Source organism: Leuresthes tenuis, unplaced genomic scaffold (assembly GCF_036924035.1).
Source record: "Leuresthes tenuis unplaced genomic scaffold, fLeuTen1.0.hap1 SCAF_136, whole genome shotgun sequence".
Lineage (NCBI taxonomy): Eukaryota > Metazoa > Chordata > Actinopteri > Atheriniformes > Atherinopsidae > Leuresthes > Leuresthes tenuis.
The window spans coordinates 92495-118582 of record NW_027325490.1 but is presented as its reverse complement, the minus strand read 5'-3'; the positions used below and the strand labels follow the sequence as shown (position 1 = coordinate 118582).

Below are 26088 nucleotides of genomic sequence, written 5' to 3'. Positions count from 1 at the left end.
CACAGTCTGTCATGGAGGCTGCTTCAGGACCAGATCAGGGTTAAAATCACCTGTTTACTGGTTCCAGGTGACCTGTACAGTCACCCTCATAACCAGCCCTAAACCGCTCGTCTCCCAACTTTTGTTTGGAACGTGTTGCAGCCCGAAATGTAAAAATGGATATTATTATTATTTATTATATAAACTAATAAAAATTAAGTTGATTAGACAAGCATGAAATATTTTGAGTTTGAAATAAAATAAAAGAACATTTTATTTACATTTTAATGTGAATCATCCATCTCGCCCCAAGTTGTCCTTATTTCTTATTGTTGCTGCTGTAAGGCATCAGTCTGTAATCCCCCCCCCCCCCAGGTGTTTAAAGGACCAATGCTGTCTTTGATCATGTGACTCCATTAAATCCTGATGTAGCTCCGGTTTTGTTTCAGGGTCAAGAAGGTCCCAATCCCATGAGGATGGGTCCACAAGGGCCAAAGGTGGGCTAAGCTGTAGATCCTCAGTAATGTAGACTCTGATGTGATCAAACAATAAAGATGTTGCACCCTTCATCATCACCATCAGCTGTGTTTCATTTTTAGGGGGATCTTGGGCCTCCGGGGGTCCCCGGTCCGAAAGGAGTCAAACTATACGTCGAAGGACCCAAAGAGCTGAAAGTGCGTCCATCTGTTCCTCCGTGAGATGATCCGTTCTTCTTCCTCTCTGTGGCCTCTCAGGCTTCTGTTTTTATCTTTCAGGGAGAACCGGGCGAACCTGGACAGAAAGGTTGCCGTGGACCTACCGTAAGTCTGTCCCAATCAGAACCTCATCGTCACGCTTTATTTCCCCAGGATATCAGTTTGATGTGAGCCTTGGTTTTCACCTCCAGGGTTTCCCGGGGAATCGGGGAATAAAAGGAGGGAAGGGGGACAGAGGCTTCCCTGGCTCACCGGTGAGATCCAGATCTGTAATCATGACATCAGCACACAGTCCAAATGTACTGGTCCAACGCTGTTTGTGTTACAGGGTCGACCAGGAAAAGATGGGCTCCCCGGAGAGTTCGGAGGACAGGTAATCATCATGCTGTGCAAATGTTATCCAAGCATTTAAACATGTAAGTTTAGTTGTTTTGAACTTGAGTTATTTGTGTTAAAAGATCATTTCTACCATATGGTAGTCCCTAAAAACGAAGGATTTGGAGTAAATGAAATGCTTTCAGGGGCAGAGGAACAACAAAACGGAAACTTTTCCTTCATGAACCTGTTTGGAAAGACGGAATAAACGTGTGAAAATCTTTCTGCAGGGAAACCCCGGGGATCGTGGGTACGTCGGTCCTCCAGGTGACGACGGAGCCTCGGTGAGTGCAGTATGAGCTGATATAGGTTTAATAAGTAGCTACAGCCAGTACCGGGTCTGTTCATCTATAACCTGCTTTGTGTGTTCAGGGAGTAAAAGGCACTCGTGGTCCTCCAGGTCCTCCAGGAGTCGTGAGTCTTTTTCTGTCGTTACACCAAGGATTGAAAGTGATTAGATAGAAAAATCTATAAAAACAAAGATTTTAACCAGACTGTGATTCCTCCAGGAGTTTAACCACATTAGGAGCAGGAGCCGCTTTAGATGAGGAGAAAGCTTGTTTTAGAGATGAAAGGGTGGGGTTCAGTGATATGGGTGGGGTTAATGTATATGGGTGGGGTTAATTTGAACGGGTGTGGTCTTGTAGGGGCGGGGTTAATGTATATGGGTGGGGTTCATTTGAGCGGGTGTGGTCTTGTAGGGGCGGGGTTAATGTATATGGGTGGAGTTAATTTGAATGGGTGTGGTCTTGTAGGGGTGGAGTTAATGTATTTGGGTGGGGTTAATTTGAACAGGTGTGGTCTTGTAGGGGCGGGGTTAAGTTAGATAGGTGGAGTTAATGTATTTGGGTGGGGTTAATTTGAGCGGGTGTGGTCTTGTAGGGGCGGGGTTAATGTATATGGGTGGAGTTAATTTGAATGGGTGTGGTCTTGTAGGGGTGGAGTTAATGTATTTGGGTGGGGTTAATTTGAACGGGTGTGGTCATGTAGGGGCGGGGTTAATGTATATGGGTGGGGTTCATTTGAGCGGGTGTGGTCTTGTAGGGGCGGGGTTAATGTATATGGGTGGAGTTAATTTGAATGGGTGTGGTCTTGTTGGGGCGGGGTTAAGTTAGATTGGTGGAGTTAATGTATTTGGGTGGGGTTAATTTGAACAGGTGTGGTCTTGTTGGGGCGGGGTTAATGTATATGGGTGGGGTTAATTTGAATGGGTGTGGTCTTGTTGGGGTGGGGTTAATGTATATGGGTGGAGTTAATTTGAATGGGTGTGGTCTTGTAGGGGCGGGGTTAATGTATATGGGTGGAGTTAATTTGAATGGGTGTGGTCTTGTAGGGGCGGGGTTAAGTTAGATGGGTGGAGTTAATGTATATGGGTGGAGTTAATTTGAATGGGTGTGGTCTTGTAGGGGCGGGGTTAAGTTAAACAGGTGTGGTCTTGTTGGTGGAGTTAATGTATATGGGTGGAGTTAATGTATATGGGTGGAGTTAATGTATTTGGGTGGGGTCTCTTGGGGCCGGGCTAATACATTTAGCTCCAGGCCTGTTTTCACCAGCAGCAGATGGTGGAGTTAATGTATATGGGTGGGGTTAATTTGAATGGGTGTGGTCTTGTAGGGGCGGGGTTAAGTTAGATGGGTGGAGTTAATGTATATGGGTGGAGTTAATTTGAACGGGTGTGGTCTTGTAGGGGCGGGGTTAAGTTAGATGGGTGGAGTTAATGTATATGGGTGGAGTTAATTTGAACGGGTGTGGTCTTGTAGGGGCGGGGTTAAGTTAGATGGGTGGAGTTAATGTATATGGGTGGAGTTAATTTGAACGGGTGTGGTCTTGTAGGGGCGGGGTTAAGTTAGATGGGTGGAGTTAATGTATATGGGTGGAGTTAATTTGAACGGGTGTGGTCTTGTAGGGGCGGGGTTAAGTTAGATGGGTGGAGTTAATGTATATGGGTGGAGTTAATTTGAACGGGTGTGGTCTTGTAGGGGCGGGGTTAAGTTAGATAGGTGTGGTGTTGTGGGGTGGAGTTAATGTATTTGGGTGGGGTTAATTTGAATGGGTGTGGTCTCTTGGGGCCGGGCTAATACATTTAGCTCCAGGCCTGTTTTCACCAGCAGCAGATGGTGGAGTTAATGTATATGGGTGGAGTTAATTTGAACGGGTGTGGTCTTGTAGGGGCGGGGTTAAGTTAGATAGGTGTGGTGTTGTGGGGTGGAGTTAATGTATATGGGTGGAGTTAATGTATATGGGTGGAGTTAATGTATATGGGTGGAGTTAATGTATATGGGTGGAGTTAATGTATATGGGTGGTCAGCAGGTCACTGATTGTCAGATTAAACGTTTCCTCTGTTCTTAGACAACATACAGCTATATTCCAGAGAAGGGCCGGGGTGGCGTCTCCGGGCCCCCGGGACCCAAAGGACTCAGAGGAGAAACAGGTAATTACTGTTTTAAGCTTCTCTTTAAATCATGTTCAAACCGTGGCAACAGAAGCTCTAATTAGTGATTTTACATTGATGTTCATTAACAGTTATACATTTTTTTAATGTTTAAAAGAACTGTAATACAGAATGTTGAAGAATAAATGCTTTTTCAGGAGTTTTCATCCAGATGAACCTGAGGAACGTAATGTTTTCCAGTAAATATAAAGGAAATGTGTTTGTGATCAGATGAACTTCAGATCTGACTTGAATCTGTGGACCTGATGGATCGTGTGACCTGATCACCTGAATGGTTTCAGAGAAATGTTTTTTTATCTGTTTCAGGACTCATTGGTTTTCCAGGACTTAAGGGCAGGAAAGGTAACCCCCACCAACCAATGAATGAGCAGATAAAGATCAGCTGTTTCCATTTGGCTGAATTCATCGTCAGATAAACTGGGGCAGACCTGAGTCAGATCAGGGCCAAAATATTTGAGACCAGACTTGGACTTGGTCCAGATAAAGTGAAATTAAACTTGGAGTTTTGACCTGAGACTGAGTCCTGAAAGACTCGACTTGCCCTTAAAGATAAGACTTGATTCTGACTTCTCTTCTACAGACTTGACTTGAGAAATGACCTGAATAATTTAGTCTCTTTTGGACTTTTGACTTATCTTTACACATTTCTATTTGTTGTCTTAAGATTTGACTCCAACTATCCTGTAAAGACTGTAGAACCCGGTCCAAGACACTCCTTATTTGATAGGCTGGTGGTTCTGACCTTTGAAATCTGTGTAATTAAGCGGTTTTCTTCCTCCACAAAGTCTGTGAGTAAAATCTTTTCTTTGCCCCTCAAGGTGTGGCATCATATGGCCCACAGGGCCCTGAGGGACTGCCTGGTTCTCGTGGTCCCAGAGGAGAACCGGGAGATCCGGGCCCCCCTAATGTTGGGCCCCCAGGATTTAACGGAGTCCCAGGACGTTGTGGAGCTGTTGGGGAACCTGGAGAACCTGGAATACCTTGTAATAATCGGGTTTTTAAATATGTTGTCCCTCAGGGAAGCATGATCCAGCCTCTGACCTTTGTTTGAATCGTTAAAGGCGTAACGAGGGTAGAGATTCAGAACTGAAATCCTCCTTCAACAACCCAAAGTTTGTGTAATTTATTTTCTTCATCTCTTGCCTGTCAGACTTTGTGCCGGGAGCAACTGGTTCTCCGGGAGCTAAAGGTTCAAAAGGCCTGCAGGGACTTCCTGGAGACAGAGGGGAGGGCGGACAGAAGGGTGAGTGTTAAAAAGAAGAGGGAGTCACATGACATGTCTGCTCTGGTCAAACTCTGGTCCACCTGATTCAGATCAATGCCTCATCAGCCGGTTTGTGGAGAATGTAACAATCTTTTGAACGGATCCATTTAATCTGGATCAGGTGAAGCAGGAAACATCTAAAACCTGCAGGACAGCGGCCCTCCAGGACCGGAGTTTGACATCCCTGCTGTAAAGTGAAGCTCAGAAGCTTGGTCTACAGCAGGGATGTCAGACTCCGGTCCTGGAGGGCTGCTGTCCTGCAGGTTTTAGATGTTTCCTGCTCCAACACACCTGATCCAGATTAAATGGATCTCCTGTTAAGTTCTGCAGCAGCCTGCTAATGATGCATTGATCTGAATCAGGTGAAGCAGGGAAACATCTAAAACCTGCAGGACAGCGGCCCTCCAGGACCGGAGTTTGACATCCCTGCTGTAGACCAAGCCGAACCTGAGCTTCACCTTCACTTCCGGTCCTCATGACCCACCGCCCTGCAGGTTTTCCATGTTTCCCTCCTCCTCCACACCTGATTCAAATGAATGGCTCCTTATCAGGCCGCTGCAGAGCTTGATGACGAGCTGATCATCTGAATCAGGTGTGGTGGAGGAGGGAAACATCTAAAACCTGCCTTGAGACACATTTCACGACCTCTAAAAATGAAGCTGTTTGAGATGTGCAACTTAATCAAATCTGCTTCTACTTCAGACTAACTCAGCTTCATAAAACAAATGTATGACTGCTGAGTGAATTAGATTTAGAAATAAGTAGTTTAGAAATAAACTACTTCTTAAGACACTTGGTTGAACACATGAAACAGAACCTGGTACCGGTTCTCCTCTTTTCTTCAGAGAAAGAAGATAAACCCAATAAAGCCACTTTCTTACGTTGATTGATTGGTGTTTTTCAGGGGAGAAGGGCGAGGTGTGTTCGGTTTGTCCTCCTTTGAATGCCGTCTCTGGACCTCCAGGTAAACCAGGAGAGCCGGGAGAAGCCGGCTTCTCAGGTAAGAAGCATCTCACACCTGAGTTTTTACTTTACTTTCATTATCTGAGTTTATCCTGAGTAACAAGGAGATGCCCCTGTTATTTAGTTATTAACTTTCAGATGTTATTGGTTAGTATTTTTTACATGAATGAGAAATGTAGCATGAAACGGACACTTTCAGCAGTCTGAGGGTCAGATTCAGCAGGTTCATCTCTGTGATGTCATCTTGTTCCAGGTTCACCTGGAAGAACGGGACTTAAAGGTGACAAAGGCATCACAGGTACCAGAGGACCGCCTGGTCCAACGGTGAGTATACCCCCCCGAATCTGAAAAGGTTCAAATGGTTTAGACAATGCAACAGAAACAGTGATTCCTACCTTTCTTTTTTATCTTTCCTCCCCGTCAGACAGTCTGACAGCAAAAAATGTCACGTTTAGTTTCATCAAACTAATGGTCCAAAAACATAAAGTCAGTGAACCTTTTCCCACTTTGCTTCCTTCTGCCAACACTTAAAGCCGTTCTGACTCTGAGGAAACCAGGTGATGCAGAGTTCCAGCTGTTATTCTGTCCCATTCTTCCTTAAACAGGTCTTAAAGTGTGCAGCAGTGCGGGGGGGTGGTTGTATGTGTTGATTTTCAGCCTTTACTCATTCTGTCAACCCCATAAACAGACTAAACTGATCAGTTTTACATGTTATAACATTCCTAAAAGGCTTAAAATAACTTTTACAGCCACAAATTGGAAAAACTTGGGATAGTTTTCTGCAAAAACAGTTATTTTGATGTTTTCTCTTACTTTTACTTCCTGTCAGACAGTCTGAACTCAACAGATTTCCTGTTCAACATCATTTTTACACCTCAGACCTGCAACATCCCATAAAAGATCAGAAAAAAGCTAATCTTTTCCCACTTTGTCTCCTTCTGCCAACACTTAAAGCCGTTCTGACTCTGAGGAAACCAGGTGATGCAGAGTTCCAGCTGTTATTTTGTCCCATTCCTCCTTAAACAGGTCTTAAGGTGTGCAGCAGGGCGGGGGGGTGGTTGTTTCTCTGCTGGGGACAGGTCAGGACTGCAGGCAGCCAGTCCAGCACCCGTACCTCTTCTTCCTCAGCCAGGCCTTTGGACTGTGGCAGAATGTGGTTTTCCATGGTCTGCTTGAACAATGCTGGGACGTCCCAGGAAAAGATGTGGCCTTGAAGGCAGCATATGTTGCTGTAAAATCTCAGTGAGCTTTTCTGCATTAATGCTGCCGTCACAGAAGTGGAAATGAGCTTTGCCCCCTGATCCAACCCCATACCATCACAGAGCCTGGCTGCAGGGACTGGCTGCTGACAGCAGGCTGGATGCTGCTTTTGCTCTTTGCTCCATTTCTTCCAGCAAAGATGTGGAATACTGATGGGTCTGACCACAGCACACGTTTCCACCGTGTGACGGTCCATCCCAGACGCCTCCCAGGTTCCTTGAATGCTTTAATGATATACCCCACTGGTTTCCTCTCAGAAACCTGGTTCTGCCATCCCTACAAACAGGGAAGACTCAGTCCAGACTGTTCTCTTTGGTGGTTCCACGATGGTGGAACCAGCTACCGGCTGCTATCAGAGCAGGAGGCGTCCCTCAGGAACCTCCTCTCCTGATAATCTAACTCACATGTACTCCTTCAGAGAGATGAAGGAACGGGTTTCTTAAAAGCTTGAATGTTGTTTTCCGTGTTTTAACTAATTTTGGTGGGCTGGATAGTGTAGTGGTTTGATTGCCACCTTCCATGTGGGAGATCCTGGGTTCCCTGCATGAAAGGTATTACCTCCAGTAGGGTCCTTAGGCAAGACCCCCTTAACCTACCTGTAAGTCGCTTTGGATAAAAGCGTCTGAAAAATGCATAAACATAAACATAATTTTGGATAAAAGTGTCTGTTAGATGGTTAAATGTAAATATCTGTCTGTCTCCAGGGTCTCTATGGTAATCCCGGGTCCCCGGGGTGCTCAGGTCCTGCCGGCGACCCAGGAGTCATGATGATGGTGGGGGTGAAAGGTGAGGAAGGGTCCCCAGGGGAGCAGGGAGCACCAGGACGGCTGGGAATAGATGGACCTGTTGGTAGACCAGGACCTAAAGGTGTTCTGGGAGAGAAAGGAGACCCTGTAAGTATCACCTGTCGGCTCCAGAGACATTTTAAGAAAGAAAACGGGGTTGAGAAGACTTCTGCGTTATGTAAAGTCACAGTTTGGACCTCTTTGCTGTGCATATTCATTGATTACCACCTCACTGAGCTCTGTATTGAGTTTCTAATGTGGCCTTGAAGGATGGAATGTGAGTTTCCTGGACAAACAAAGCATTTGGTTCCACCAGTTTCTGTGATCCGGTAACAGCTGCCATCTTAGATCACGGTCTGTGTCTTTAGGGGCCTCCGGGGTCAAAGGGGGACAGGGGCCCACTGGGCAGCACGGGTCCCAGAGGCCTGACAGGGCAGTTGGGGCCTATGGGACCACGTGGCATCGGGGCTCCAGGGCCTTCAGGACCCCAAGGTGACATGGGATTCCTGGGACAGCCAGGAGAACCTGGACCACCAGGTGAGTCTCTGCTGGAGGGCTCTGACCCAGAGGCGGGGCTTGGACCCACAGCTGACTGTACTTTCTGTACCTTCCAGGTGAAAGAGGCTCTCCTGGGGAAGTGAAAACCACCCCAGGAGATCCAGGCCAGAGAGGAGAAAGAGGTGTTCCTGGAAACCTGGGACCTCAAGGTAGGACAAGGACTCATCTGTCCAGTTTGGTCGTTATCTAAGAAAGAATCTGAGCTTTGATGCACATTATGACTCCACCTGTGTGAAGGTCAGAGTGTAAATGACCTTAGAAAGGTGATTAGGCGAGGTTCTCCACAGATGGAGGACAGATTTGCTCCCAGTAATCCCATAAGATTTGGATGAAATAAACTGTTTATAGCCTGATCTTCAGAACCTTTCGGAAACCAGAACCTTATTCCGGTTCTGGTCCCATCAGCTCTGTTTCTACCCGTGTTCTCTGCTGGTCTCAGGTGTGACGGGACCTCCAGGTGTTCAAGGATTTGTTGGTCTGAAGGGAATAAAAGGGGATAAAGGATTTTCCTTCCAGGGGCCCCCGGGCTTTCCGGGTGTGAAAGGTCAGTCTGGAGGCAGCGATGACCAAACAGCCTGAAGATTTACACGAACTGAAGATGATTATAACAGCAATAAATGTATCATGTGGCTTCAGGGCAGAGGGGTCCTCCAGGAGCCCCAGGCATGCCGAGTTTTGGCATCAAGGGTCGAGGAGGTCCATCAGGCAGCCCGGGGCAGCCGGGCCCAAAGGTAACACGCCTTAAAGAAGCAGAACCTAAATTAATCTCCTCTGGATGGTTTGGGGACAGCAGTGTGGATTAAATCAACTTGAAATCTACAAATCTTTTTACTTTTCGATAAACTTGATTTATTTGTTTATTACCAGTTGAAACGATTCATATAACTTGTTTTTCCTTTGCTTAATCGAACTAAAAAGAAAGTCCACCATGTTCCAGTCTTAAGGTTTTATTGATCAGGACACGGAAAATACTGGTTCTGTTAAATAATAATATAATTAATTAATAAAGAGCGGTAGATTCTTTATAGTTTATATCATCTGACAAAAATACTTAAGAGAGTTTGAACTTAAGTTTAGCTTTAAAGCTGCTGCTGGTTAATCCAGCATCACTCACTTCTAATTCTTTATGTATCAGGACTTTAAAAAAAATCTGTTCCTCAGCAGGTCTTAAAACTCAGTAAATCCAACCTCACAGTAGCAGAATGTATTTATGGAAGTAACCACAAAAAACTAAGTGAACCCCTGCCTTGTTCAGTCTTTTTCTAACTGTGCTGTCATGACCTTTGACCTTTAGCATGCTAACTGAGGCCTGTAGAGTCTGAGATGTAGCTCTGGGCTTTTTCACCTTGGGGTGACCTTTAACCTTTAGCATGCTAACTGAGGCCTGTAGAGTCTGAGATGTAGCTCTGGGCTTTTTCACCTTGGGATGACCTTTAACCTTTAGCATGCTAACTGAGGCCTGTAGAGTCTGAGATGTAGCTCTGGGCTTCTTCACCTTGGGGTGACCTTTAACCTTTAACATGCTAACTGAGGCCTGTAGAGTCTGAGATGTAGCTCTGGGCTTTTTCACCTTGGGATGACCTTTAACCTTTAGCATGCTAACTGAGGCCTGTAGAGTCTGAGATGTAGCTCTGGGCTTCTTCACCTTGGGGTGACCTTTAACCTTTAACATGCTAACTGAGGCCTGTAGAGTCTGAGATGTAGCTCTGGGCTTTTTCACCTTGGGGTGACCTTTAACCTTTAGCATGCTAACTGAGGCCTGTAGAGTCTGAGATGTAGCTCTGGGCTTCTTCACCTTGGGGTGACCTTTAACCTTTAGCATGCTAACTGAGGCCTGTAGAGTCTGAGATGTAGCTCTGGGCTTCTTCACCTTGGGGTGACCTTTAACCTTTAACATGCTAACTGAGGCCCGTAGAGTCTGAGATGTAGCTCTGGGCTTCTTCACCTTGGGGTGACCTTTAACCTTTAACATGCTAACTGAGGCCCGTAGAGTCTGAGATGTATCTCTGGGCTTTTTCACCTTGGGGTGAACTTTAACCTTTAACATGCTAACTGAGGCCCGTAGAGTCTGAGATGTAGCTCTGGGCTTTTTCACCTTGGGGTGACCTTTAACCTTTAGCATGCTAACTGAGGCCTGTAGAGTCTGAGATGTAGCTCTGGGCTTCTTCACCTTGGGGTGAACTTTAACCTTTAGCATGCTAACTGAGGCCCGTAGAGTCTGAGATGTAGCTCTGGGCTTTTTCACCTTGGGGTGACCTTTAACCTTTAACATGCTAACTGAGGCCTGTAGAGTCTGAGATGTAGCTCTGGGCTTCTTCACCTTGGGGTGACCTTTAACCTTTAACATGCTAACTGAGGCCTGTAGAGTCTGAGATGTAGCTCTGGGCTTCTTCACCTTGGGGTGACCTTTGACCTTTAGCATGCTAACTGAGGCCTGTAGAGTCTGAGATGTAGCTCTGGGCTTCTTCACCTTGGGGTGAACTTGCTGGGACGTCCACTCCTGGGAAGATTGACAGCTGTCCTGAATGTTTTCCACTTGTGAATAATCTTTCTCTCTGTAGAATGATGGACTCCAGATAGTCTGGAAATGGCCTTATAACCCTTCCCAGACTGATGGGCAGCAACAGCTGCTTCTCTGAGATCATTGCTGGTGTCTTTCCTCCTTGGCATCGTGTTAAAACACACCTGGATTCTCAACAAATAGTGACACAGTGTAATATGTTATGTTGTTATTCATCTGAGGTTTGATTTACTGAGTTTTTGGACCAAATCCTGATACATAAAACCTTTATTTTTGACATGACTGTATATGTGGAAATAAAACGGGTAAATAAATATCCACTTAATTCCTAAGAGCATGAATAAAGTCAGCTGGACTTCTTCTTCTTCTTGGATTTTGAAGACATTTCACCTCTCATTTGGTTCTAAACTACATGATGTGGAGTATCAGCTGATAAGATGAGCATACAGTGTTCTTCAAACCCAAGAACACCCTCAGACAGAGACTGCTCCGCCCAAAGGACAAAACACCCAAACACGAAGTGAGAGGTGTCCCCAGGCAGGTTCACAACCATTCACTCCTTGGATCCTGTGACCAAAACTCACCTTTTCAGGCAAGGAGACAGTTCATAGGTGATAATGAACAGGTACACTGGTCAGGTGGTTCGGTGACACATGTGACTGAAATGATCCTATCTGCTTATCAGCTGATACTCCCCAGCATCTCATTCAGAACTGAAGAAGCTTTTCAGGAGAGAGGTGAAACATCTTTAAGATCCAAGAAGAAGTCCAGTTGCTGCTATGGTTGCCTTGAGCTGGATGACAGATAATCAGTTGGTTTGTGTTTAAATGGGATATCATTGCTTTGCCTTCTTGTTTTTGGGATCTGCGGGTCTTTGTGGTCTCAGGGGGACAGAGGCATTGGTTTCCTAGGTCAACGGGGTCAATCAGGCCCTCAAGGAGAAGATGGCTCTGTTGGACCTCAAGGAAATTGTGGACCTTCAGGACCAGATGGAGCGCCAGGACCCACAGGACAAGATGGTCTTCCGGGACCCAGAGGTAGCAGAAGTCCTATGGAGATCCATATGGTCTCAGCTCATCTTGTTAGCTGACACCGAAGCTGTTGTTTTAAGTTCACTCACATGACTCCAGAACATTTTGCTGATATTGTAGAGTGGGTTCTGCTGAAAGAAAAACACAAACTGGGTTTGTTTAAAGACGTGAAACTGAAGTATGGGCTGTTCCAAGCTTTGTTCTTGCATTTCAGGATGAGTTTGTTGTGTTCTTCATTAGGTTTAGTTCCTGTTCACTCACAAGAAGAAGCCTCTTAATGAGAAGATGAGCTTTGGCAGAAACTACAGACACAGGAACATATCATCAGCGTATTCTCCGGTGGTTCTGTGTCCCACACAAACCTAAAATCAGTTTGGAACCAAGCTAAATGGCCATTCCCACCAATCAGGCTGGTTCTGCTCACTGAATTAGACATTTAGAACAGTTCTGGAACTCAGAAAATTGTCCTTTTGGAAACCATGAAATCAAATGAACCAAAGAATGGACCATCGTCAGTATGTTTTATTAAAGTCATTGTTTATCTCTGCATGACTTCATGACTGGCTCCTTGCAGCAGGATGTCCATTATGTTGGTGAATGTTTGGTGCCTTGGTCTGAGAACAAAACCATTTCTAGAACCAGAACCCGTGTTGTTGAAAAGCAGATTGTGAGGTTGCTTTGGTCCAAGTGAAACTGAACAGAATCTTTTCACCAGAACAAACATCACCCAAACTGAACTGAACTTTCTGTCAGGTCATAATGGTCTGGATGGGGAATCTGGTCCCATTGGCCCAGTAGGATTCTGTTCACCTGGGTCCCCTGGACCAGAAGGGGCGCAAGGACTGAGAGGCGTCATTGGATTCCCAGGTACCAGATCTGTTCAGGGTCTATGATCCAACTCCTCAGGAACACATCTCTCAAACTGCCTTGTCTGTCAGGGACCCAGGGCCCAAAGGGTGTCCGAGGAGATCCTGGGTTGCCTGGTGAGGGAACCATTGGGCCTCTGGGGCCACATGGGATACCAGGGTTTGATGGAGCTCCAGGGCCAATCGGAGATGAGGGACTGAAGGGCCGAAGAGGGGCTGATGGGGAGCCAGGGAGCCCAGGTGAGGAGTCAGAGCCACAGCTGGTACTGCTGTTTGTGTTTCACTGTATAGATGTTTGAAGTTCAGTCACAATGACCCTGTAACCATGACTCTCTTTATTTTTATATCAGTGTTCATATTCAGAACTGAAACACAGGTCAGGGAACAGTTTTTAATGCAAAAGATGACTAAAAGTAAATAAAACTGACATTAATGACCAAAAACAAGTCGACGCCCCCAATTTTCTAATGTAGGGAAACAAATGTTGAAAATGGCATATGGGAGGTCAATAAGACAAAAGTCAAGTGTAAGTGCCGACCATTTAGCTTGAAATGTTTGTGTTTTAGGGATCAGAGGAGACAGGGGTCCCTCGGGGGCAGCGGGGGGTCCAGGAGCTGATGGGAAACCAGGAGAGGCCGGACCGGCTGGACCAAACGGTTTCCTCTTTCAATGATTGGATTCAGATTTCTGTCATTGTCACAGTGCCGCTCTGTCTGACCTTCTTCTCTAATGGTTTGTCCATCAGGTCATATGGGTGTAGATGGGGCCAGAGGCCCCCAGGGGCCTCCAGGGCCTATCGGGGACAAAGGAGAAACTGGACCAAAAGGGGTCCCGATAGACATTGTGAGGGAAGGAGATCCTGGAGATCATGGAAACCCAGGTGTTGTGGTGTAGTCCATAGTTCCAGTTTGACATCAGTATGAGTCTTTCCTCAGGATTCTCTAATTGGGTCCATTGTGTTGTTAAATGTTCTGCTTTAGCTCACTTTGTTGAATTTGTTAGCTTAGCTTTACAGGAACAGCCACATCTGTTGGTGTTTCTGAGTGCCTCATAATGGTTCCCCAGGTTTGTCAGTTTATGTGGCAGCGTCTGTTTGCTTCCTGTTTCATCTTCAGGTTGCATGGGTCCCACTGGTCCCAAAGGAGAGAAGGCCCCCCCAGGAGTACAGGGCCCAGATGGCAGAAAGGGTCAACCTGGAAACCCAGGGCCAGCAGGTAAACATGTGACAGCGCCATAGGAGCCACTGACCCTGAAGTTTCTTTCTGATCTTCATCAAAACGGCCACCAATCTTGTGTGTTTGCTAGGACTTCCTGGAGACCCAGGCAGAGATGGGCCGAGAGGCCCTCCAGGTGACTGTGGAGCCCCTGGTCACCAGGGACTGATTGGGAGGCCAGGTAACACCCACTCCCCTCCCCACCAGAACACAAAGTTATCCTGGTCCACCCTCTGAGGGTCTATCAAACAGCTTTTAGTGGCTTTAACAGATTCAGATTCAAATCTCCAGCAGCTCTAACTTCACTTTGAGACAAATAGTTTCCTCTGAGAGGAGTTCTGCATCTCTAAGCTCACCTGATGTCGTATCTGCAGGCTGTAAAGGAACGAAAGGCTCAGATGGGCCCTGCGGGAAACCTGGTTCAAATGGACTACCGGGACTAAATGGACCTAAAGGTATTAAAGGCGATCCGAGCCCAGCTGGGCCTGGACCTAAAGGATACCCAGGAGAGAAGGTATCACACACGAATAAACCTTAATGCTTGTTGTTATACACGATGTCTTGATGTGATAATCTGCAGGCAGATATATTACTATCTTACATATTATATTAACTCATTAAGATAGATATCTGTAGTCTGAGCACCAAAGGCACCAAAGATGGGCATAAAAGTCTCTGTGTCAGAAGAAATGCAGTTTGCTGTTTATTATTGGTCATTTTTTTCTTGATTGTATGTCTGCTGATAACTCTGATAAATGTGGAAATGTGGAGCATTAATTTGGCTTTTTCCAAATGATGAATTGACTCACTTCTGTGATTAGCCGGCCAGGGTTTTTACAGCTAAATGAACCAGAAAGCACTGTTAAAATGTCTGAACTAAGCTAAGAACAGAGAGTTTATTGGCCTAAAACCTACAGCAGTCATCTAGAGGAAATCTTTTTGTGTAATATTCTATCTCCTTTAAACATCTGATAAGCACCAGATGATGTTTTTTATCATGTAATGATGCAGAAAAGCTGAAAGAGGGTGTACTTTCTTTTTCTCATGACTGTGTTTTTACATCCTGGATATATTTCGTTCAGTATTTGCGGGTTGCAGAAAGGTACTCAGGTACTCCTGTTCTGTCCACTTCTCAGGGGAATCCAGGATGTACAGGACCTCCAGGTACAAAGGGACCACCGGGAGACCCTGGGAACTTTGGTCCTCCAGGAACCTGTGGGCCCTGTGGCCCTAAGGGCCCCCCTGGAACACCAGGACATAGAGGTCTGAACCTGCTTCTTTACTACAGCATAAAACAAAGGGAGCTGTATTCAGCATTCAGCTGGGCTGAGTGGTTCTGTGTTTTCTCTACTTATAAAGGAAAGCAGAAGGTTGGGATTTTGTCTCTAACGTAGAAGACAAACTGCGTCAGTAATCCATCAGGTTATTGTAGGATGTGTCATGGGTGGGGGAGGAGCCAAGAAGCAGCAAAGATTTGATTTATATTACAAAATGATAACCAGAACACGAGTGGCAAGAAGGCACGAGGATTAAACCCCAGGATTAAACCCCAGGATTAAACCCCAGGATTAGACCCCAGGATTAGACCCCAGGATTAAACCCCAGGATTAGACCCCAGGATTAGACCCCAGGATTAAACCCCAGGATTAAACCCCAGGATTAAACCCCAGGATTAAACCCCAGGATTAAACCCCAGGATTAAACCCCAGGATTAAACCCCAGGATTAGACCCCAGGATTAGACCCCAGGATTAAACCCCAGGATTAAACCCCAGGATTAAACCCCAGGATTAAACCCCAGGATTAGACCCTAGGATTAAACCCCAGGATTAAACCCCAGGATTAAACCCCAGGATTAAACCCCAGGATTAGACCCCAGGATTAAACCCCAGGATTAAACCCCAGTATTAAACCCCAGGATTAAACCCCAGGATTAAACCCCAGGATACGCCACACCATGGCACTTTGTATAAGAGAATATCCTGTGCTTTCTCTAAAGCTTTGACTGTTGTTCTCAGGTCCTCCTGGGTCTGCCGGTGAAAAGGGTTGTGATGGTCCCCCGGGGCCAAATGGCTGCCCAGGAAGCCCCGGCCTCAAAGGTGCAGAAACCAGCTGCAGTATTATTCATTTTAAACATGTTTCTGCATGTTGTCTCGGAGAATGTTTGATTGCATCTTCATTTTCAGGAAATAAGGGGCCTCCTGGAGATCCTGGTCCACTTGGTCCAAAAGGAAACCAGGGACAGGACGGGATCCCGGGACCTCCTGGAGAGAAAGGAGTCATGGGAGGTAAATTGATACCAAACAGATTAACTGAAACATTCTGAGCACTCTCAGATGAAGCTCATGGTTTTCAAAGTGGGAGCAGAAGACGTCAGTGGTGCAGTGTTGATGTTGGGAGAGTCTGACCTGATCTTCACCCTCACAGCTTACTGAGGGCGTCCAGTCCACATGTGTTTGCTGGACTTAGGTTTAAAACCGTGACTCCTGAAGGAGTCTCTGTGGGAGAACAGGCTGCTGGGTCCCTGTATGACCAGCCGTGTGCACAGTTATAGCACAAAGTCGAGCTTGTTTATGGTGTTGGACTCCACCAGGGCTGCCGATCCTGTTCTTCTTCATGTTCATGGACAGGATGTGAAGTCAGAAAGCCTAGGAATCCCCCAGGAGGGGCTGAAGAGTGTCGCTGGGGAGTGGGATGTGTGGAGTTCCCTCCTGGACCTGTTGGCTGTGGATGGATGGATGAAAGACTGCCGTGTGGACTTGAACAATTAATCCCTGTTACATATTTAGAGTTCATGAACACAATGATGGTTGGATATAAAGCTCCACCTTTACCCTATTTGCTCTTGGAGAATCCATGCATATACTGACTGCCTGCAGCCCTCCTCATTTTCTCTTCTTGTGTTTGAGGAAGCTTGTCTTCTGCTCCACGAATCGGTGCCGAAGCAGTGTTTGCTTTTTGTAAAGAAGGGAAGTAAAACCCAACCAAACCAGGTCCCGTGTTGGCAATTATTTCTATATATCTTATGTAGTCCTTACAGTAACTTGGCCACGTTTCAACAGCTCAGCTCAGGTGTGTGCTGAGCTTTGGGCCGACCCACTGAGCAGCTTCTACAGTCGGCTGTAACTGCAAACAGAAGAAGAACCCCTGGTAGTTCTCTGGTCTGCTCTTACCTTTGGGGAGTCCTTGGAACTTGGTCCTCAACACCTCCGAGACAGAGGAAGTGACTGTGGCCTTCAGGAGGAGGAAGACCGATCTGCAGTGTGTGGACAGGGTGCCCAGCTTCAAGCTCCTGGACGTGCACGTGGGCGTGCACATGGACGTGCACGTGGATGCAGACCTCCAATGGAGCTCTAACATCTGAAGAGGGCCCTACAGTGGCTCCACTTTGAGGATCCTCCGGAGGATCGACTTGAAGAGGGAGCTGCTGACCATCCGCTGCTCCATTGAGATGCTGCCATACTGCATCTCTGTGGTTCTCCAGCTGCACCAAGGCATTCAAAGGCATTCAAAGGCATTCAAAGGCATTCAAAGGCATTCAAAGGCATTCAAAGGCACTCAAAGGCACTCAAAGGCACTCAAAGGCACTCAAAGGCATTCAAAGGCACTCAAAGGCACTCAAAGGCACCACAGAGGGTTATATTCTGGATGTGACTGGACAGTCAGCTGCTATCTTGATTTCTTCTCAGATAGAAAAAGTTTCACTTTCACTTTCTCGCCCACTTTTCCTTCTCCAGAGCCTGGAAATGGATGTCAGGGACCAGAAGGAGAGAAAGGCCAACCTGGTAAGTCCTCAGATCATATTCTTATTATATTATATTCTTATCCTATTTTTTCAGTGGACTTAGAAATCAACCATAAAATGTTTTTTTCTCCCCCCCTTTTCCTCAAAGGATGCCCGGGTGAGAAGGGTCCCCCTGGTCTCTGTGGCCCTCCTGGTTCTTATGGTCCTCCCGGAGACCCTGGAGGCTCCGGCCCTCCTGGACCCCCGGGTTCACCTGGCCTTACCGGACGTGAGGGAATGTGTATTGAAGGAGTAAAGGGGCACCGAGGACCACCTGGACTGCAAGGACCCAAAGGTGATAAGGCACATGTTAGGATAGATAGTTTAGTCAGTCTGACGACTAGTTTAGGGTATTTCAAGTCTTGTTTGTGACTTGAAACTTTGAGAGACTCCTTGGATGTTTTACAGTTGCAGATTCTAGCAGATATCAGATCTGTTTTACTACCCAACAATAAGAGCACAGTTGTGTCAGAGGGACTTTCACCTTTCATCTGACACAATGCAGCTCAATGCATCATTCGCAGGCTTCTGCAGAACTTAACAAGCTTTTTAAGAGATCCATTTCGTCTGAATCAGCTGCGTTGAAGCAGGGAAACATCTAAAACCTGCAGGACAGCGGCCCTCGAGGACCAGCTGTGGGTATCCCTGCTGTAAATCTTTCTGGGCACTGATGCCATTGTCATGAGATGCTTGAAGGAGAAATGGTGGAAAATGGCTGGATTCCACTGATTTTCAGGCACCTCATTAGTCACCTTTTAACTTTCTTACCTTCATATAGTTGCTGGTTGGTTTGATTTCAGTTCAATTTGTTGGGCCTAAAGACAAAACTTCTTTTAAGGCTCTACGTTCTTGTTTGATGACGGCATTATGTCACGGTTTATTTTCCGTTCCATGTCTCGTCATTTCCTGTTTTATTTTGAAAAGCACTGACCTTCTCCTCTGGTTTCAGGTATCTTTCCCTTCCTCCCTGTCATGCGTCTGATTGTCTTCCCTGATTCCCAAAGTGTTTCCACCTGTTCCCCTTGGTCCCTCATGTGTTTAAATAGTCTGTTTCCCTTGTCTTGTGCCAGTATTTTGTCTCCTTTTGAGCTACCTTACCAGCCATATGTCTTGTCCCTTGAACCCACAGAATCCTCGAGCCTGCAGCGAGCGACTCTCCTGCAGAGCTGACTTATTTTGTAATTTATTCTTGTTCCATAGCCTTAGTTTATTTATGGTAACGGTAAGTTTCATAGCTTTGTTTTTCCTCCATTTTCAAGGAGTGATTTTTTGTTGTTACTCTTCAGTCGCCTCCATTAAAGGAGAGCGTTAAGTTAAAGTTTCATAGAGCCTCTGTTTTGTTAAGAGTTCGCCTTTTGTTTTCTTCCGCCTCTTTTTGAGAGCGAGTCTTTGCTTTAAGTGTTCACAGCTTTTCTGTTTTCCTCCCAGTTTGGAGAGATTTTATGTTGGTAACTTTCATATCTGCGCTCCTTCTCCACCACAGATATGGAGGAGAGCGATTAGCAGTTTTGTGGCCCGTTTCTTTTGCGCTGCGGGAGGTCGCCCTGCAGTGCTGTGATCTGTCTTGTGTTTGTTTATTTAAATAAAACCCTCTTGTGACCCTGCATCTGCGTCCTGAATCCCCTGGTAACCTGACACATTAATCAGTCAAAAATAACTCATCTGTGTCCATCTGTAGGCATGTCTGGCTTTCAAGGTCCTCCAGGCCCTCCAGGCCCTGGTTTTAAAGGAGATAAAGGACTTAAAGGGGAAACAGGTGACCCAGGACATGCTGGTTGCCCCGGTGATCCAGGTGCTCAAGGCAATCCGGTCAGTATCTGAAAGTCACAAAGCAGTGACTTTATTTGACATCCAGTTAAAAGGTTAAATGAAACTGAGATATCACCAAGTCTGTGTTGAATTCAATGGTCAGCTCTTGTTGTTAGGGTGCATATGGATCACAGGGCCCTCCCGGATACAAAGGCCTGAGAGGAGAGGACGGTTCCAAAGGAGCAGATGGTAAGAACTGAGATAAGAACCAGATTGATTTGTGCTGATTCCTCTAAGTTTGGCGTTTTGTTCCAAAATGACGGCAGGTGTGATGTCATCAAGTTGTCTTAGTGAGTGTCGTACCTCAGGTCAGATCACCACATGGTATCATTTAACATGTTTTTTACATTTTCAGTACATGTGACGCTTAAATAAAACGGGTTTGGAAGTGGGGGCGTTTAGCATTTAGCGCTTTCTCAGAGTGAATCGTTGTTTCTAAGGTCAAACTGTCCAAAGCAGAATCTGAAGAACTCATGAGGACTTAAAGGGGCAGTGTGTAAGAGCCGCTGTTTGTCAGATTCTGTCATTTCCAATTGTGCATTGAACGCAACACTCCGCCCTTCAGAGAAACTACGGTGGCCTGCGTGCAGCACACACTACCCAACACATCCATCACTCAAATGCATCACGATGTCTTCTCCATCGAGGGAAACCACCTCAAGTTCTGAGGTTATTTTTAGAGATAAATTATAAATAGCCACATTTGGTTAGATATTCTGTAAAAAAGATACTTTAGAGTCATTGTCACTGTTAGCTGTTCTGCATTATGTTAATGTGTGGTAATAAAAGCTAATATTAGCTCCGTAAGGCTAAAGGCTGTTTGTATTTGGTCAGATAGAGGGTTAGCATTAGCAGGAAACGTTTTTCTCACCATTCGCAGAGTGTAACACCGGAATGGGTTGGGGAGGTAAGAGGGAGAGGAAGAGGAGGCAGAGCTGCTGGAGCAGGCAGGACGAACACCGCCGCTGCCTCATGTGAAGACGAGAGGATTGAAGCTGATCTCCATAACATGACGCCGAGTAATTTCTGTCCAGCTAACAAAGCTACTCAGTAGTTTTGGTGCGTAAACTAACAGATCAGCTGATCTTCGTATCACTCCAGCCACCAAACAACACTTATCGTTTACATTAGTAACACTGGGCTGATTTACCTTTTCACCAGAAAAGAGGCAACTTCGGCGTCACTTTTAAAGCCTTTCATCAGCGAGCTCCATCTGGGAAAGGTGGCGCCGATATTTACTCTCGTTTTCCCCTTCTGGACTCGTCACGTTTTCGTGTCTTTGGTGACGACTCGGGGTCTTTAGAGCTTTGTTTTGCACAACAGTAAGTGTGTCTTAGCCATGTCTATCCAAACAACTTCCTCGTCTCCTTCTTCCTCTTCGTCTGCAAAGCCGCGGCGAATCGTGCTTTTGCCTCAGTTTGTCCCTTCCAGGCCACTGTAATCAGTATGGCGGTGTGGTTCCTGTGTGGAGCGGACCGCGGTTTGTAAATCAGAAAAGTGATAAAAACTCGTTTCATAGGGTGACTCTATGGCTCTAAAACATAGTTACATGCATTATATCCCATTTCTGTTAATAAATCACCGTAATTATTGCACACTGCTCCTTTAAAGCTGCCGTGCCGCTGGTGTCTTGCACCAGGAAAGAAAACAGAAGACCAAGTTGCAGGTGAAGTTTCACCCTTCAGCTAAAAAACACAAACATGACTTCAGCTTCATCTCATTAATGGTGAAATTATATTCTAATAAACCACAGTTTGTCTCCCCAAAGGAACCTAAACCTGCCCAATGCTAAACTATTGATCATCCATCTGTCTGACACCAATATGAACCTGTCCTCTGTCTCTGTACAACATCAGTCTGACACCAGCTGCAGACCGTGGTTAACTATCGTTGTGCACGTTCAAACAGATGGTCCAGAACAGAACTCTCAGAACCTCGTCTGGTTCTCATTGGTGGTTCCATGATGGTGGAACCAGCTGCTCTCAGAGTGTTCCTGATCATTTAATACCTTCTCTCCTAACACCCTAACTAGGTATAAGGGGGGAAGATGGATCTCCAGGTAGCCGCGGTGCAAAAGGACCTCAAGGACGACGTGGGAAACAGGGTATAACTCAGCACACACACACCTGAATACTGCAGCGTGGTGGATGTACGACATGCAGCGCTTTACGCTGTCCCTGCAGGAGAAAGGGGGCAGGATTCAACCCGAGATGTGAGGGTCGTGCCTGGAGACAGAGGTCCGCCCGGACCTCCAGGGGTGAAAGGCGAACCGGGACCTCCTGGGGTCGGAGGAGGACCTGGACCTGGAGGTCGGTTGTGTTAAAGACAGGAAAGCTGCTGCTGAAAGATGGAGGAGGAGTTTCCGTAAGGTGTTGTGCTTTGTTGCTGCAGGTTTTAAAGGCCAGATGGGGAGAAAAGGTGGAAGGGGACAACCTGGTGGTCCCGGAAAGAAAGGACAAAAAGGAGACCAAGGAGTAATCGGTGAAAAAGGTACAGAATCTCATCTGACTACAGGAGATGGGATGAGCCCTCCTGGGAAACCCTAAAAGCAATTTTTTTCATGTTATATTCATAAAAATGATTTTCGTGAAAGATTCTGGATCCAGAGACGGATCTTCATCAGAAGTTTATCACTAAGCTGTTGCCACGGCAACCTCTGCTCAGGTTTCCATCCAAATCTGCCCGTAAACTCACAGGAGGAGGAAAACAGAACCTCACTCAGCCCAGAACTCAAGCTGGTCCCAATCAGCCGGTTCCTCTTTAAAGGAAACCAGAGCTCAGTTCTAACCTGAGGGGAACCACATCAGCTGCTGCTTCTTTTTGATCAGAACACACTAATCAATGAATGTTATTGACCTGTAGTAGCCCAGAATGTGAGTTCTGTTCCACTGAAGATGCAGACCAATGGGCCGCTGATTGTACATTGATCTGTACCGATGGATAAGCTGAGCTGAAACACTCGATCTCTCTGGGTTCGCAGGTCCTGCAGGTTCTCCTGGTCTAGTGGGAGTTAAAGGAGCCCAAGGTGTTCGAGGTCCAGCAGCGGATCCCTCTGATTTCTCTCGAATAAATGGCTTCCTGTTCACCAAACACAGCCAGGAACGCTACGTCCCACAATGCCCTGCAGGATCCTCCCTGATAGAGACCGGATACTCGCTGCTCTTCATCAACGGCAACAACCGAGCTCACGGACAGGACCTGGGTAACCGAACACATTATTTAAAAAATGGCTTTCTGGATGATATAAATACATTATATTTAGTTTACTTTTCTGTTTCCCTCAGTATTTTATAACACTTTATGACAGCAGAGACAGTTTATACTCCAGCTTTTCTTCTTTCACAATGCCTGACAGCAGCCGCAGACCGACCACATGGGTGCCCGTGAGGGTCATTTTTTCCACAGAATCCTCTCGTATCTGTGAATTCTTTGATAAAGTTTGAGTTTTCGGTCAGGGCTGTGCAGGTGTTGCTCTGCTCTGGATTCATTGCAGAGCTTCTACTTGGTGTAATGGCCCTTTTAAAACAACCCTCCCTCCTCTGGAGTGTGAGATAGTTTGGTATCATAACTTTCTGATGGGCCACAGAACCTCACTGTGAAGCACGGTGGTGGCAGCATCACACGCTGGACCCAAAGCTTTCTGCTGAAGCGACACTCGAGTGGTTTTAGGGGAAAACTTCTCTGAACAGCCGCCCATCCAGCTTCAGCTGGAGCAGTTCTGCCATGAATAACGGCTGAAGTCCACACAGCTGCAGGCTGAATACTGGTGAAGAAGTGTCTGCAACAGGAACATTTAGCTGTTCAGTCTTCACCCGACTTTTAGAAGAATCACAAAGGCTTACGTCACAACTCAGTCCCTCCGGTCATTAAAAGATCAGAGCATCCCTGACCCAAAATGCCCCCCAGCTCCTGGTGCAGGTCATGGTTCATCTCCCACCTTCACTACAGCACCGCTCTCCTAACTGGTTTCCTAACTGGTTTCCTAACTGGTTTCCTAACTGGTCTCCTAACTGGTCTCCTAACTGGTCTCCTAACTGGTTTCCTAACTGGTCTCCTAACTGGTCTCCTAACTGGTTTCCTAACTGGTTTCCTAACTGGTTTCCTAACTGGTCTCCTAACTGGTCTCCTAACTGGTCTCCTAACTGGTCTCCTAACTGGTCTCCTAACTGGTTTCCTAACTGGTTTCCTAACTGGTTTCCTAACTGGTTTCCTAACTGGTCTCCTAACTGGTCTCCTAACTGGTCTCCTAACTGGTCTCCTAACTGGTTTCCTAACTGGTTTCCTAGCTGGTTTCCTAACTGGTTTCCTAACTGGTTTCCTAACTGGTCTCCTAACTGGTCTCCTAACTGGTCTCCTAACTGGTTTCCTAACTGGTCTCCTAACTGGTCTCCTAACTGGTCTCCTAACTGGTCTCCTAACTGGTCTCCTAACTGGTCTCCTAACTGGTTTCCTAACTGGTCTCCTAACTGGTCTCCTAACTGGTCTCCTAACTGGTCTCCTAACTGGTTTCCTAACTGGTTTCCTAACTGGTTTCCTAACTGGTCTCCTAACTGGTCTCCTAACTGGTCTCCTAACTGGTTTCCTAGCTGGTTTCCTAACTGGTTTCCTAACTGGTTTCCTAACTGGTTTCCTAACTGGTTTCCTAACTGGTCTCCTAACTGGTCTCCTAACTGGTCTCCTAACTGGTCTCCTAACTGGTCTCCTAACTGGTCTCCTAACTGGTTTCCTAACTGGTCTCCTAGCTGGTCTCCTAGCTGGTTTCCTAACTGGTTTCCTAACTGGTTTCCTAACTGGTTTCCTAACTGGTCTCCTAACTGGTCTCCTAACTGGTTTCCTAACTGGTCTCCTAACTGGTCTCCTAACTGGTCTCCTAACTGGTCTCCTAACTGGTCTCCTAACTGGTCTCCTAACTGGTCTCCTAACTGGTTTCCTAACTGGTCTCCTAACTGGTCTCCTAACTGGTCTCCTAACTGGTTTCCTAACTGGTTTCCTAACTGGTCTCCTAACTGGTCTCCTAACTGGTTTCCTAACTGGTTTCCTAGCTGGTTTCCTAACTGGTTTCCTAACTGGTTTCCTAACTGGTCTCCTAACTGGTCTCCTAACTGGTCTCCTAACTGGTCTCCTAACTGGTTTCCTAACTGGTTTCCTAACTGGTCTCCTAACTGGTCTCCTAACTGGTCTCCTAACTGGTCTCCTAACTGGTCTCCTAACTGGTTTCCTAACTGGTCTCCTAACTGGTCTCCTAACTGGTCTCCTAGCTGGTTTCCTAACTGGTCTCCTAGCTGGTTTCCTAACTGGTTTCCTAACTGGTCTCCTAACTGGTCTCCTAACTGGTTTCCTAACTGGTCTCCTAACTGGTTTCCTAACTGGTCTCCTAACTGGTCTCCAGCCTGTGAAACCTCTGCAGATGGTCCAGAACGCGGCGGTGCGTCTGGTCTTGGATCAGCCTAAAAGAACACGCCCCCCCTCTGTTCATTGAGCTCCTCTGGCTGCCCTTAGCATCAGATCCAAGTCCCTGATGTTAGCTACAAAGAGCTTAATGGAACGGCTCCATCTACTTGGATGCTCTTGCAAAGGCTTCTGTCCCAACTGGGTCCCTCCGTTGGTCCCAGGATTGTCGTCTAGCAGCTCCTACACCACGCCTAAGACAATCCAAACTCTGTTCATGTGTCGTCCCACGATGGTGGAATGACCTACCGAGCGCTACCAGAACAGGGGCGTCCCTGTCTATCTTCAAGAAGCTCCTGAAAACCCAGCTCTTCAGAGAGCATCTCCTATCCCAGCACTTACCTTGTACTTCCCTCCCCCCTCTATCTCTGCACTTTATCTTTCTGCACTTCCTTCTATGCCTGCACCCTATCTCTACTCTGTCCCCTCTGACAGAGTCGGACTCCTGGGTTCCTTCTATGGAGCTTATTGTTAGCTTTTTATAAAGCTGTTATATCTTCATTTGTAAGTCGCTTTGGATAAAAGCGTCTGCTGAATACAGAAACCTTTGATCACCTTCTTCTCTGACTCTCTGTGCTGTGCAGAAACTTCATTGTTATTCTTGTTGCCAAAGTCAGACCTGTCCTCGCTGTTCTCCCTCCAGGTTCACTGGGCAGCTGTCTCCCTCGTTTCAGCACCATGCCCTTCCTGTTCTGCAGCCCCTCAGGAAACTGTGAGTACGCCGTACGCAACGACTTCTCGTACTGGCTGTCGGCCGACGAACCGATCCCCGGCGGCACGCCGGTCATCCCCGAGGAGCAGCTGGAGAGTCACATCAGCCGGTAACTCACAGAAACTCACTGTGGAGGGAATTAGAGGAATTTCTTGTCTTTGCGGGTTTTGAGGTTGCAGGTACGATACCAATCTGTGCTTTTTTAGAGGCAGAACACAACAACACACTCGGCTGAGCAATGAATGCACAAACAGCAGAGAAGTAAGAAATAATGAAATGTAATGAAGTGATGAGCAGGAGAGATGCAGCAGGGAGATGATATATTGCACAGGAGCTTTAAAATGAGACGGATTATGGTGCGTTTAGTGGTTT

General features: G+C 46.5%; 1 protein-coding gene across 1 annotated transcript in view; it reads left to right on the top strand.

Moving 5' to 3' along the window:
* The first annotated feature begins 427 nt into the window (after window positions 1-427).
* col4a3 (collagen, type IV, alpha 3) overlaps window positions 428-26088 on the top strand; it is a 31785-nt gene continuing 6124 nt past the window's right edge. Inside the window, exons 1-38 of the mRNA XM_072379155.1 lie at window positions 428-476; window positions 579-653; window positions 735-779; window positions 866-928; window positions 1003-1047; window positions 1280-1333; window positions 1422-1463; window positions 3400-3481; window positions 3809-3844; window positions 4321-4485; window positions 4653-4745; window positions 5671-5766; window positions 5983-6053; window positions 7694-7882; window positions 8143-8311; window positions 8389-8481; window positions 8772-8876; window positions 8969-9063; window positions 11740-11890; window positions 12638-12751; window positions 12823-12990; window positions 13317-13406; window positions 13496-13630; window positions 13866-13964; window positions 14056-14145; window positions 14339-14478; window positions 15101-15227; window positions 15982-16062; window positions 16150-16251; window positions 17701-17748; window positions 17857-18042; window positions 19426-19556; window positions 19673-19745; window positions 21589-21660; window positions 21740-21865; window positions 21948-22046; window positions 22537-22758; window positions 25648-25825. Coding sequence (XP_072235256.1) covers window positions 450-476; window positions 579-653; window positions 735-779; window positions 866-928; window positions 1003-1047; window positions 1280-1333; window positions 1422-1463; window positions 3400-3481; window positions 3809-3844; window positions 4321-4485; window positions 4653-4745; window positions 5671-5766; window positions 5983-6053; window positions 7694-7882; window positions 8143-8311; window positions 8389-8481; window positions 8772-8876; window positions 8969-9063; window positions 11740-11890; window positions 12638-12751; window positions 12823-12990; window positions 13317-13406; window positions 13496-13630; window positions 13866-13964; window positions 14056-14145; window positions 14339-14478; window positions 15101-15227; window positions 15982-16062; window positions 16150-16251; window positions 17701-17748; window positions 17857-18042; window positions 19426-19556; window positions 19673-19745; window positions 21589-21660; window positions 21740-21865; window positions 21948-22046; window positions 22537-22758; window positions 25648-25825 — 3977 coding nt within the window. The 5' untranslated portion in view covers window positions 428-449. The remainder of the gene's footprint in view (window positions 477-578; window positions 654-734; window positions 780-865; window positions 929-1002; window positions 1048-1279; window positions 1334-1421; window positions 1464-3399; window positions 3482-3808; window positions 3845-4320; window positions 4486-4652; window positions 4746-5670; window positions 5767-5982; window positions 6054-7693; window positions 7883-8142; window positions 8312-8388; window positions 8482-8771; window positions 8877-8968; window positions 9064-11739; window positions 11891-12637; window positions 12752-12822; window positions 12991-13316; window positions 13407-13495; window positions 13631-13865; window positions 13965-14055; window positions 14146-14338; window positions 14479-15100; window positions 15228-15981; window positions 16063-16149; window positions 16252-17700; window positions 17749-17856; window positions 18043-19425; window positions 19557-19672; window positions 19746-21588; window positions 21661-21739; window positions 21866-21947; window positions 22047-22536; window positions 22759-25647; window positions 25826-26088) is intronic.